This window comes from Poecilia reticulata, linkage group LG10, assembly GCF_000633615.1.
Source record: "Poecilia reticulata strain Guanapo linkage group LG10, Guppy_female_1.0+MT, whole genome shotgun sequence".
In the NCBI taxonomy this organism is placed as follows: Eukaryota; Metazoa; Chordata; class Actinopteri; order Cyprinodontiformes; family Poeciliidae; genus Poecilia; species Poecilia reticulata.
The window spans coordinates 7779975-7793302 of record NC_024340.1 but is presented as its reverse complement, the minus strand read 5'-3'; the positions used below and the strand labels follow the sequence as shown (position 1 = coordinate 7793302).

General features: G+C 39.0%; 2 protein-coding genes across 5 annotated transcripts in view; both read left to right on the top strand.

The window, feature by feature from the left end:
* The first annotated feature begins 1431 nt into the window (after nucleotides 1–1431).
* LOC103471037 (cilia- and flagella-associated protein 100) lies at nucleotides 1432–10523 on the top strand. Of its 3 annotated transcripts, none has more exons than XM_017306979.1 (16): nucleotides 1432–1503; nucleotides 2748–2810; nucleotides 2895–2957; nucleotides 3054–3151; nucleotides 3318–3531; nucleotides 4741–4805; nucleotides 5098–5261; nucleotides 5354–5434; nucleotides 5754–5920; nucleotides 6037–6073; nucleotides 6744–6780; nucleotides 6862–7016; nucleotides 7809–7938; nucleotides 8736–8938; nucleotides 9022–9115; nucleotides 9222–10522. In XM_017306979.1, the coding sequence occupies exons 2-16, from the start codon at nucleotides 2792–2794 to the stop codon at nucleotides 9345–9347; spliced, it is 1653 nt and encodes a 550-aa protein (XP_017162468.1). In that variant the 5' UTR covers nucleotides 1432–1503; nucleotides 2748–2791; the 3' UTR covers nucleotides 9348–10522. The 3 variants fall into 3 exon arrangements, with proteins under 3 accessions (XP_017162468.1, XP_017162467.1, XP_008418038.1); XM_017306978.1 differs by lacking the exon at nucleotides 1432–1503 and adding an exon at nucleotides 1832–1922; XM_008419816.2 differs by lacking the exon at nucleotides 1432–1503 and adding an exon at nucleotides 1905–1922 and having other exon boundaries at nucleotides 2748–2821; nucleotides 9222–10523.
* A 652-nt stretch (nucleotides 10524–11175) lies between these two features.
* Nucleotides 11176–13328, top strand: part of ap1ar (adaptor related protein complex 1 associated regulatory protein) — a 10889-nt gene continuing 8736 nt past the window's right edge. The window contains exons 1-4 of one of the 2 annotated variants that reach the window (XM_008419814.2): nucleotides 11176–11414; nucleotides 12141–12189; nucleotides 12291–12317; nucleotides 13293–13318. In XM_008419814.2, the coding sequence (XP_008418036.1) occupies nucleotides 11344–11414; nucleotides 12141–12189; nucleotides 12291–12317; nucleotides 13293–13318 (173 nt within the window). In that variant the 5' untranslated portion in view covers nucleotides 11176–11343. The remainder of the gene's footprint in view (nucleotides 11415–12140; nucleotides 12190–12290; nucleotides 12318–13292; nucleotides 13319–13328) is intronic. The other variant, XM_008419813.2, reaches the window with a different exon arrangement.

The following is a 13328-nucleotide window of genomic DNA, read 5'->3' as shown; positions in this document are numbered from 1 at the left end:
GATCAAAATGAAACCAGTAGCTGTTGGTTATGGAAGGAGAAGCTTTCTATGCGTATATGACAAACAGTGCTGCTGCTGCTGCTGCTCTACGAATGCTGTCTGAGTTTGAAAATCTCAAGCAGCTCAGTCTGCCTCAACAGCTGCCTGACAGCATGGCAGCTCTGACTCGGCTCTCATGTTTGTTTCATGACAGCAGACCAGATTTATTCTTCTCTCTTCAGCCCGCCTTTAACCCAGTACAAAACCCGGACCGGGTGAGGAGGGTACGGGGAGGGGAAAGTGCCAAAACCTGATAATTTGTAATTGACTCTTGAGCTGACCCAGAGAAAATATGCCACTTGAATAATCCATTCTTCTGTTTCTCCTGTCATTTCAGCATGTTTTTTAAAAAATATATATATATATTACAAGAGTTGGCAGGCAGATAATTGCTTAAAGAAAAGCATATTATGGCTGATTGTTTACATCTTATATAATCTCAAATATCCATGAGCAGAGGAAGAACAATCTGTAATCCTCAAACAGCTGACGCATTGCTGTAAAAGACGCYGGCTGCATTTATGTCATTTCCGTAGATTATCAATTGTTTATCTTTATTGCAGAACAATGACAGCGCTGGAAAAAAATTGCTTGCTGATAAAAGGTATTCAAAAGCAGAACATGGTTGAATTTCACTGTCCTAAAAAAGAAAAAAAAATGTGTGAAGGGAATCTTCAGATTCAGTTTCCTACATATGAATGTTTTCTTACACAACAACGTGGCCTTTTGCTGGCGCGTGAGCAAACGCTCGCCCAATTGTGTGTGTTTGTGTGTATGTGTATGTGTGTGTGTGACTGAGTGATACTTTAACCCGACAATCTGACAGCGGGATTTCCTACAAGCAACTGTAGTGCGTGGGCTGCTATGTTGAGCAGAGATGCATGGGGTCATGTGTGGATGCGTGGGATGCAATGTACAGTATGGTGTTCTAAGTATATTCACTGGCACACAGCATAGACTAAGACAAGTGTTGGTGATCAACACATTGAAGGAAGCGAGAACTGTTTCAGATTCTGCTTATATAAAGAACATGCCGGTGTGTCCTGGTAGCAATGAGGTTTTTAATCTGGAATGTGCCTGGAAGCAGTGACTCTGTACACACCGCGGAGATTATTTTAAGTTTTGCTGCAGTTTGAATGTGATGGTTGGCTGCCATCTAGTGGAGAGAGCGTGGTCCTCAAATGGCGAGCTTCAAAGTTTACATTTCTAATTGCTGTATTTTAAAGAAATGGCACCAAAGAGGATGGTGTTTTCCACTGATGCCAAGTTCGTTCAATTAACTTTGTTAGACTTTCATTTGACAGTTTTAGAGCTGCAGAAAACATGGAGGTAATTGGCAAAAATTCCCAAGGGACTGCAAAGGCAGCAGTTGCTATGACAACGGTACACAAAGTCTATCTTAAGCTCAATCTAGGTGTTGAATTTCTTCTCCTTTTTGTTTCTTTACTTAGGAGCAGCGTTATGGTGGGTTTTCTATTTATTAACAACAAATTAAAGTAGTGTTTGAAGTAACTTTCATCAATATATGCAGAATAGCAGTTCTTCTTGTTGGTTTTTATCGAGACATCTTTTTCGTCTGACTTCACAAGCAAGCAGCATTTTTCTTAGACATTTTTTTCCTTTTTTTGTTACCCAAAGAAAGAAACGTAACAAGATAAAAGTTTAGCAGTATTTTTCAAGTTATGAACGTTTATATCAGGGATTTAAAGCATTTTCTTTCTTATTTGTAAGTAATAATAATAAGGTTGTATTTTACAAGCTTATTCCATTTGGTTTGTCTTGTTCTGAAGTCACAGAAAACACGGAAGTAGTACGAAAGAGACCACAAAGGCACCGGTTGCCATGCCAACAGAACACAAGTCCTTCTAGAATCTTCAAGATAGGTGAATTCTTCGGTTTTTAAGTCATTAAAATCAACCCGGTCACGTGGTAGGATGGCTTTTTGTTATTCCCATCAAGCGTGTGACGTGTTCTTAATCTTGAACAGCAAACTATTTCTGTTTGTTCTTCAAGAAAAAACGAGAAAGAAAAGCTTAATTTAGGCTAGGCTGGCAAAGCCTGTATTTATCTTGTACTGTTAGCTGTTTTCTAAGTTGTTTTAGGCAAGAAACGATATAAATCTACTTCAAATGGCTAGCTATTTGATTTTTTTCTGTTTTGCTTTTTGTCACATTTAAATGCTCTAGTCATATAACTGATTTAAAGTTTTCAAACAATATTTCTTTTTAGGGGGGGAAACATGTGAAAATTGATTGCCATAATGAATTAATCGAGGTTTACTTGTGGTTAACAAACATTTTAGGAAAAACCAAGTTCAGCTTTCACTAACTACACCTTGGCCTGAATAATACTAGACCTGTTGAATAAAAATAATTTGGAAATTTAAGAATGGATGAGAAATATAATCATTGACTTATTTATCATTCAGGAAACAATATGTCAAAACCCCTGGGACTTGAGTGAGCCACAGTGAGAGTTATTTTTTAGATTTAAGATGAAAATATTTAAATATAAGTTATTCTTATCGGGCATCCATCTGCTTTGCAACCCAAAAACAGCAAATAAGTAGGCTACAGGGATGCAAACCTTAAAGAAAAATGTATACAAACAACATCAATACAAAACAATCTCAATAATGCTTTTATTAATACCAATACTTGACCTTTGATTTTTCTATCTTTTGTCTTATATGTCTTTTTTTACTGCAGAATTAAGGGGTGAGCTGGTGTGGCTCTGGACAGCAGAAATAAAAATGTCTTCACTGCATCCCTGTACGTTTCTGGTAGGATGCTAAGCATTCACACTTACAGTATACCAGCACACCCTCTGTACCGTTGCAACATTTGTGTTTTCAGCTTACGGAGCAGACAGGGCTTTGGTTTCAGAGGCTGATGTTGCTGCCAAATTACAAAAAGCAGGTATAAAATAACAAATCTCTCCAGTGAAAAAAAGTGAGATAATTAAACTCCTGTTAGCATATGTATTCTTTTTTTTTTCTTCATTCCTGTGTGCAGAAATGAGGAGGAGGAGGGCACAGCAGAGCCCATATAAAGTGCCAAACAACAAGACCGTTTTTGCACTGAGTGCAGAGGAAGCGGCAAACCGTAGAGAGGTCTGTGTGTGCTTCGTCACAAATTGCAACTTTCCCTCTTCTCTGCTGTGCTCCTGCACTTCCACGTTCGCGGCAAAAAAAATTATTTAGTCGTGTCGAAGTCAAGCTTCTCTCCCCCTTAACCCTATTTTCTTAATTTTTTTAATTTATTTTCTTTGGTGCTCAGGAGATGCGAAAATTTCTGGCGCTGCCAATTGAAGAAAAGGCAACCCACGCTGCAAGAGCGCTGGCCAAGCTGAAGAATGAGCTGGTGGGAGAACTGGAGGAGGGGGAGGAGGAAAACGAGAAGAAGAAAAGTCTGAAGCAAATCAGGAGTAAAGCAGCTTTCCCTAAACAAACGCGGAGCACACACGAGCTGAAAATCACCACGGCGAAAGGAGGTAGCGCGAGGAAAGGGTGGAGAAGTTCAGCTTTTGTACAATGTTAATCACTGAGCGTATCTATTGATGCCCATGATAAAATTGTGTAAAGAGCCTTAAAAAAAATTTAAAAAGAAAAAGTATTCCTTTTATGGCGGTAGCGTAATCTTTCATGGAAAATTTGAGGAAAAGCCTGAGTTTTATTCAGTGGGGGAAAAAAATCCACGTCATGAAACGTTTGTTTCTAACAAAACAACAACCTGTGGCGCGATTACTGGAACATTAGCAATATAACGACTCAGTTATATGATAAATGTAAATCGCGTTTGTCATCGTCACATTTCAGCCAATAGACAATTCAAAGTACTTTTCATGATAATAGCATAAAACGTTACACAGCAGTGTCATAATGAAGAGGGGGGGAAAAGTGGAAATATGGACTAAAATTAAAGATGTTCCAGTTATTATTAACCAGAAGCAATTCTAAACTAATAGGTTTTGATTTAAAGGAACTCAGTGTTCTGGTTGTTTGAGAGTTTTCTGGAAGTTTGCTCCAGATTAGAGGAGCAGAAAAACTCCATGTTTGGTTCTGATTCTAGACCTGAACCAACATCAGCAGAGCTGTAATGTATTTTGGTGCTAAGCTAAGATCTTGTTGGGACATCAGTTCTAGTTTTAACTCGTGTTTCTGAAAGGTTTGAGTCCATCATTACTACTGATCAGATTTCATTCCTGATCAGTAGCTTCTGGCTATAATAGCTGGAAGCTACTGATCGTTCCTCATTAGGTCCAAAAATAACGACTTCGTTCGGTTTAGGTTTTTTTGTTTAGCAGAAGAAAGTTATGCATTGATTTGTTCGAAACAAATTCTGAGTGCTTTAATGGGTTCACAGTTACCTGGTGATGTGGTAATGTAGAGCTAGTCGGAGCGTGTGGACGTTAAACAAGATAGAGCCTTGAGGAACACCCCACATGTGACTGAAGTGCTTTTTAGCTATTTTTCTTCCGCTCGAGAAGGCTGGGCAGAAAAAAAAAACATTCATAAGGATATGTGACTGGGGAAATCAAGAGAGAGAAAGAGAAGTGGTCAAAGACCCACCTCTCAAGTCTTTGTTAAGGAGCTTGTTATGCATTTTTACTGTGGGTGTCAACAAATTTGTCCACATTTGTCAAAAATGCCATTTGTGACTTTGTGCAAAACTCAGCTGTCATGTTTTTCTCCCTCAACAGAGAAACTCACAAAAGAAAGCAGACATGAATTACTCCTCATGGAACGGCAACAAGCAGTCTTGGAGGTGAATTGTTTAGACAGTGGAAAAGGATTTGGACTCGCAGTCGGAGTCTGTCTAATCCTAGCGCCAAACAGAAACCATTCCTACTTTAGTTTTAATTAAGGGAACATTCTAAAGTAAACAGTGAAATCTCAAGAAGGCTACAGATTTGCCTTGAAATGTTTCCTATAAATGAGACGAGAGAATCAAAGGTTATGGCTTCACTTACAGAAAACAGATTCTCCGAATTCCAAGAGAATAATAGAGGCAGGTTGTAATATGTCTTCCTTATCTTTTGGGGTTTTTTTTTTTTTAGTTGTCTCAGATGACTAAACGTTCTGAGATCCTGAAGATGGAGAAGGCTGTTGCAAAAGAAGAAAGAAAGCTGAAGCAACTTGAGAAGCTCATCGAAAGGGACAACCAAAAGTTTGAAGAGTTCCTCAGGGAGAATGAGAGGAAGTCAGTGGAAGCCAGAGCTCTGTGGGTGTAACTGTGAACGTCTTCACTTTGGGACAACAGGATGTTGCTTTAGGATATCGCTCTAACCAACACGCGCATCTGTATGCTTCCAGTTTTGAACGGGAGGAAAAATCAAAACAGGAGAAGAATGCCGCGATCAAGAAGCTGACCGCTGAGATGAGGACCATTCAAAGGTAGCTGTGTCACATTTTGATACTTCACCTCTGACCTGCTTCTCTCCACCTGCTGAAGTAAAGCATGAACAGTGTTAGTTTTGTTCATGTGTGAAAAACAAAACAAACAGTGTTAAGGAGGGGAAACACAAATCCACCACACACTTTTTAGATGTCTAGCTTATGGTTATGAAGTGGCGAAATATGAAAAAGTCCTTAGAGTACAAACACTTGTACGTTATCTGACATTATTCAGTGCGCGGAAGTATCCGAGAGGTGACAAAACTGCAACTAAAAGTCTGTATTGTGTTTTTTAAAAATTATTATTACTATTTCACAGTGAACTTGAGAAGTATGAAGACGCTCTGACAGACTACCTGAAGTACAAGGACTTCCTGTTCAGACTTTCTCCTCCAGAGTGGCAGGATGAGAAGAAGAGCAAAGACTCAAAGGTTAAATCGTCGTCCGAACAGAATGACGGACAGGAAGTGGAACCTTCTGAGACGGGTATTTGGAATAACAATTTAGCGTTGCTCTGGTTGATTGCTTATTTAATCGCGAGATGCATTTTGCTGTTTAAAAGCAATCATTTATTTGTGTGTTTCCTGTTTGCCTATCTGCAGGTTTGGAGAGGAAGCTTCCCCCTGTCAGAGTGACCAGGTTGTCCTCTGCTCAAAGTGACACACTGCAAGAGCACTTACACACACTTCTAACCATCTGCGCTCTCTGCCATACACCAGAACATCTTAATTTTTTTCATATTTTCCATATAACACTCAATGGATGTATTCAAGTTTTCACTGTTGCACACGGCAAGATGTCTGCGTGTCCTTAAAGAGTCTTTGAAAAAGTCTTAAATTCATGTGGCTAACATGAAGGCCTTAAAATGCCTTAGATAGGTTTTTAAAATGTAAGTTGGCCTTAAATATGCTGAATTTTGTTAAATTACAGAATAACTGATCAAATACTGGAGTGTGTCCTGAGTGTTATTGGCTGGAAAAAGATTTCTGCAATAAATCGGTGAAAAGTTAACAAATTGCACTGGGAAGTAAAAGTGGGGCAAATTTACTTGTGCTGATTGTGGAGCAACAGAATCTTAAATCAGATTTTATTTAACTACATATATATTTATTAAACATTGGCTGTAAGTTTAACACAAACATTGTATCTATAGATATGTTTACCATTACCCAAATTTACAATTAAAACTGTTTACGATAACAGATGAATTCTGGACACTTGTTTTCTTGTGTGCAGCTCCCTCTTGTGGTAAAAAATTGGGAATGATTTATGAAATGTATTCATTTAAAAATGTCTTTATATATTTCAGAGAGAAAACATGTTCACCGGATTCTGACAGTTTAGAGGTCAGTTTCCCCTCACCAGAACGTCTTACCTTTGGAGTGTTTATCTGCAGTTTTCACCTTTGACGTCTCTCCACCATTCAGGATAAGCCAGAGCTTTATTTCACCGATCCCCAGCAGCTACTGGACCTGATGTCAGAGCTGACGGAGCAGAACCTGTCCCTGATTCAGAACTCTGCGAGGGCAGGGGAGGCGCTGGAGAAACTCCGGCAGACCGTGGACACGACCAGGAGGAAGATGTAAGTGGTGCACTCAGTAGCCTGCACCTTTTTCTCTTCTTATCCAGCGTCATTTAAACCCGTGGTGTCAAACTCATTTTCGTTTTGGGCCAAATCAAGATCATGAATGCTCTTAAAGGGCTGGTTGTGCCAGAATGCATTGATAAAACCTGCTCACAAACTGTTAAAATATCAATAAATCCGTAAAACTAAATAATATTATTGAACATCTTTCCAGTCCTTCCAGGATTTAGTGATTCTATTTTTTAATTTTTTTCCAATAAAAGTCAAAGGGTTTGTAATACTAATTTGGAAATATTTGCGCTTATCTATGACTGTAAATGCAACTTTTATAGCTCTCTGTATGGATCGCGGACTATAATCTGACATCAATGAAAGTTGAGGCAGCTGTTCAGTTCAAGTAAGAGTTTTTGACAATTTTTGAGAAAAATCTGCAATAAACTCAATTATTAGCTCAATTTGCTGATTTTGTGTGAATTTCCACGATAATTCTCAAGGAACTGGAGGGACTGATTGATATAATTTGGCAGTAAACAGATAAAAACTGCATTGATTTGATTGATAACATAATGTTTAAGCACATTTAGTGTTTAATCTGGAATCTAGAGGGTCACATAAAAAGCTGTGGCGGGCCAGATTTGGCCCACGGACCTTGAGTTTGACACCTGTGATTTAAACCATTCACTAAGTTTAGATTGCTGTGTGTGTGTGTGTGTGTGTGTGTGTGTGTGTGTGTGTGTGTGTGTGTGTGTGTGTGTGTGTGTGTGTGTGTGTGTGTGTGTGTGTGTGAAGTGAAAACGAGGAGGAGAAGATAGCCCTGCAGATTAAAGAGCTGAACCAGAAACTCGACAAAGAGAAGGCGAGAGGCGCGAAGCTCGAACAGATGGTCCAGCTTCATGTTTCACTGAGCTCACAGGACCAAGTAAGGACACTAAATATGCATATCTGACCCCTTTTCTGGAGAGTCTGCACTCATATTTGCATGCATATTTCAGAGTGATAGAGCTGTGAAGAGTGAGAAAGTACCAAAAAGAAAATGGAACAGGGGAATTTTCTGTTCTGTATTAGGGTGTTCACTGTAGGGGGAAAATAATAATTTCTTCTTTCTGTAGGTTTGATCCAGAGTAGTTGTAAAATTCAGCGAAATCCAGGAAAACTACAAATTTTGCATATAGCAATTTGTCGTCTCTTGTTCTCCTTGGACACAGCTGACAGGTTTTTAGTATCACATGTAGGATTAAATTGTCTTCCAACATCTGCTTGTAACTTTTTTTTTTTTTACAAATGTACACAGGAGTATTCATCTTGGTCAGAAACCTTTGCGAAGAGCCATGTTTAATTCATTGAGAAAACTCTTCGTTTTTTATAAATATTTACTACTTAATACTTTGTAATTTGTCTTATTTCAAGTGCATTAAAATATTTGCATCAGAAATTAGACCAAAAAATACTTTGTAAGATTTTGTGTTTTTGTAGTGAAAGAAAGCACATATTTCCTAATAAGAAGTAAAATAAATCTAAAAATACTTGAACTCTTTGGTCATTTTGTTGTGGAACTTTTATGCAATTGACTGAATGAAAAACATGAGCAATCGTCTGCAGTTTCATCATACTCTGAAAACACTGAGCTACTAAAATTACCAGTTGTTTGTCGTTGGCGGAACATTTAAATATTTAAACTCTTGGTGTTTTTCTTTTCTTTTCTTTTTTTATTTCCAGGACGAAATGTTGCATGCCCTCGATGAAAAGGTGACAGAGGTTTACAGCGCCTGTGTGGAAAACAGGATCACCGACCTCAGCACCTTGCAGAAGGTGGCAAAAATCGAGAGTCGCGTTTTCTCGCTGCTGCAGAGCCTGGAAGGCATGCCAGTAGAGAGACTGGCGGTGGTTAAGAAGGTCAAGGACAGCGAGAAGAGGAGCAGGTATGACTGGGAATATGAGGTGTAATGAAACGGGCAAGACGAGGGTTTATTCAGCCCCTCTGTCCTCATACTGTGATACTCAGGATGCGTGAGGAAAAGCTGATGGAGCAGAGAGAGAAACAAAAGGAACGGATGAGGAGGTATCTGGAGAGATCCTTGGCTGACTCCAAGAAAATTGTACGTCTGGTTCCTCTAATTAGTCAGAGTATTACTGCAGCGACATAGAAATCCTTTGAGAGACAGAGACAGATGGAGTCACGTTTTTTTTTTCTTTTTCCCCCAGAGTGGGAAGAAGCTCATGCCTAGATGCATGCCTGCTGTGAAGAAAGTCGAGGTCGCCGATGTGGACAACAAGCCCGCTGAGGACGACATCAACGATTACCTCTTTGGCTTGGATGACACGGAGTGACAAAAGCAACAGGAAGTGATGCGGAGGAATTATTTTTACAGCACCTGAGAAAGAATGTATTTTTTTTTTTCTTTTTTTTTAAGAAAGTGATACTGACTGTTGGATTCTTTTAATGTTTTATATCTTACAAATCTATCCTTTAATGTTAGGATTTTACTTTTGGTGCCAAACATTAAGGCTTTGTTAGAAAGCAAAAGGTTTAGAAATCATGCTGCATATTATTAGCACTGAGTGTTTATTTAATGCAACACCTCTCTGCAAATTTGTAAGAAATGCTTCTTTTAATTTTACCAAACATTTTACTGTGCTATCACAAACCAACAGGTCCAGAACAATACACACCAACCATCTGTCATACAAGCAAACACACACAACTATCCTAATTAAACCTATTACATTAAACGATGCATACTGGCTTTTTTTAATAGTCCAAAATAGAACTATCCATCCATTTTTTTTACACCTTTGCCACTAATGGTGTTGGGAGGGTTGCTGACTGTCTCAGTTTGTGTTGCATCCAGTGTCTCACAGGTTGGTTCTTTCTTGAGGACCCAAGGTATGAATTCTGGCTCAATTTTTCTACTTCCTGGCCCCAAATTGTATGTCCAGTTCCCATATGTAATGACATAGTTTTCAAAGTAATCATCTTCCCATCCTGGAGTCTTTCACAGGCTTACGCTTAGATGAGCGTTTCTTCTGCCTTAGTGAGGACCGGTCAACCACTGGAAATGATTCACTGGTCACCAGAAATCATAATTTCAAATACCTTTAAACTTTGAATCCTCAGATAAGTTGAAAGGAAGGCGTCATGAATGTAGAGCAGGAGCATGAAAAGAAGGACATTTAAACTGTTCCTTTTGTTATACAAAAAGCGGTAAAATTATATTTTTAGTAAACAAATTAAATGAATTGCTAAAAAAGGGCAAAGAATATCAGAAATGCATTGAAGCATTGCTGCAAGTTCATATCCCTAGCTCCAACATCAGCGATATTTTTTTACCTGCGGTCAAGACCATTAATCTGTGGTCCCAAATTTTCCTTTAAATTAAAGTTTGCATTTCATTTAAAAGTCAAAGTCCCAGAGACTGGAGCAAGAGAAGAGAGGTGCAGAATCCATGCTGCTTGAAGTATGTATGGAGTTCACACAATCAGTGATGATTTGGGCTGCTATTTTTGAGTTGGTTCTTTTTTTATTAAGTAACACCAACTGCTAGATAAACTCTTGGCTATTGAGAAATGATAACTCTCAATATAGTTTCTCAAACGATATTCAGAAATGTTTCTCAGTATCATTTCTCTGGATGTGTGGACTCTGTTGAAGCTTTAAACTCTACCCAGCATCTAACATTTGCCTGTGATGTACGGGCAAACCTTGTGGAGGCTATGAAGCTTACCAGAAATTGCCAGTGCTGTAAACAACCATTTCAAAGGGAGAAATACAGAGCTGAACCAGCCATGGGATCGTGGGCAACACACGGACTGAAAGGCTTCACACTTCCTCCGTTACCATTGCTGAAACTACAGGCGGACAGATGTCGTTCACAACTTCTCCATCTGTTTTTTGATTGGCCCAGTTGAAATTCTGCTGGAGAAAGTCCATAACAGAATTACTGCATTTTATGAGTGCAGGAATAAGGGAGAGCTGTATGGACATATTAAACCCGGGCCAGGAGAGCGGCGGTGGGGAAGATGGTGTGTTCACATACACCCAGAAAGTATGTAGTTTCGCCCCTGGTAACTGGGTAGAAAATGTAAAGAATCTGGATACCTTAACTTGTTTTTTTGTTGTTGTTGTTTTTTTCTAGGTGGAACAGCAGGTGGTGGTGTTTCCTCCATGCATGGTGAGTTAGCAGCCAGAGAGGAAGGAGGATGAGGAAGTGGTTGGATCAGAGGACTGGACAAGATGATGATGATGTCGCCGCCTGCTGTGATGCACCAGCAGCTTCCAGGAGAGTGCTAGCTGGACCCCCAGACTCCGGTCATTCCTGACAATGAGATGGGTAACTGCTGGGCTTACTGCGTGGGGCTCTTCAGGAGGGAAGCCAACAGGATCCAGAGAGGAGGCGGGTACGTAAAGTGAGGCTAGTAGTTAGCTAGCCGAGCTAACTAGCCTGACAGCATCCCCTGACCTAGTGTATCCGGTTACTGATAACGCAGCTAAGGTTTTTGGTCGATAAGTGACACGGCAGAATGTGGAGGAAGGCTTCAGTGCTGCTCCGTCTGTGTCACCACCGGAAGTAGGACTCGGTTTAACATAAAGGCCGGTCAGTTTGTGCGCTGCTGTTTGTTTGGGGCTTAACCTGCAGCCAGCCAGCCGGTCGGTCTCAGGGGGAATGAAGACCCCACCCCACCTTATTGTTGACAGCTTAGTCACAAATACATTCACGCTAGTCTAGCTTGAAGGCATTCGAACGCGTTCCCTTTCCCAAAGCAATTCTGAACTTTTACATGTTTTTTTGCGCTTTAATTTCGTCTTCAACGCACAAACTGTTTCATTGTGTTGCGTTCAGGCTGCTCTGTCACCAAATTGAGTGTAAATAATAGATGTTTTAGCCCCATGTCGCCTTCTACACAGCTTCCCTCCTACTCATTTGCCCTTCTGTCTCATTATAGAGCTTATATAATTATAGTTTTATGTCATATTCTTGTTTCTGTTGCAAGCCTCTACCTGCAGGTATGATTAGACAGTCATTTAATGAAAGCTTAAAATGACCAAAAATAACTGATTTGTGTTGCAAACCTGTTTGCCTTAGCTTTATCAAAACATGATATATTCCTCTAAATATGTTTCAGGTCAAAATACTTCAGAAGTTCTACTACAGGAGAGCATTACACAATAGAGGTATGAATTATGGACTTGGTTAATTTTGTCCTTTTGAACTGTGAATATTCAACCCAAGTTTACTTTTATTGTCTTTTTTTTTCTTTCTTTCATTTTTCCAGTTTGAAAATCTGGTAGAAAGTGATGAGGTAAGTCAGATTTATTTATTTTTTAATTCTCAGTCTCACAAAAAGTATTCAATGTCCCTTCACATTTTTCACCTCCCAACCACAAACTTTTAATTGTGGAATTTATGATAAACAAACACAAAGTCAATTCAGTTCAAAATCAAAAATTACTTTATCGATCCCAAAGGGAAATTATATGTTGTTGTGACTCAAATTCTTCCGAGAGTTGCTGTAGATGGTGATGACTGCGATCTCCTGTAGCGGTTTGTGTTGCAGCGAATTGGAAGAAGCCTCCGACTGAATACACTCTGAGTTTTTATGACAGTCTCGAAAAGGAGGATGCTCAGAGTCGGCCGTAATTTTTGTGATTTTTATGTGAAGTCCTTGGGGAAACTCTCATGGCTTTCTTACAGTTGTGGTTTTTCTTCTGATTTCCGACTTCCGAACCCAGTTGGTTGCAATTAATTTGGGTACCTGAGAACAAATACATGCTACAGTTTTCGTACTTTTATAAAAGGAAAATTTATATTTGTGTCTGACATAAAATCCCAATAAAATATGTTAATATGTTGTTTTTTTACTCACAGTTTTGCTACTTAGGAAGTAATTTCATTACAACGGAGTGTTTAAATTGAATAAATTATTATAAATTTGGCAAAGACATGTCGTTGCTTGGCTACCGGAGAAAAAAAAAACCTTAAAACTAAAAGTGTGACTACAATCACACATAGATATTACTGGTAGAGGGAAGAAAGAAAGAAGAAAAAAAAAAATCTAGAATAAAAGTACAAATAATAATATATTGATAAATATATATAACTTAGCATTTTCCATACAGGCAGTCTGAGGGGACTTTTACTTTCACATTGTCATTGTTATCCTGATGGTTATTCTCATTTCATAATAAATAAAAGAAAATAACATGAATCCATTTTTTTTTTAAACCAGAGTTTTAAAAGTGACTAAAAATACCGTGACTGTTTGTTTGCGTTTCAGGCTGAGAGCCCAAAGCCCTGTCCGAGGTAAGCAGTC

Bases quoted from the DNA above. Each gene is read 5' to 3' on its own strand.
- LOC103471037 (XM_017306979.1), top strand. The intron at 3,532-4,740 runs GTAGCGCGAGGA...CTCCCTCAACAG, and splicing joins AATCACCACGGCGAAAGGAG to AGAAACTCACAAAAGAAAGC. The intron at 7,939-8,735 runs GTAAGGACACTA...TTTTATTTCCAG, and splicing joins CACTGAGCTCACAGGACCAA to GACGAAATGTTGCATGCCCT.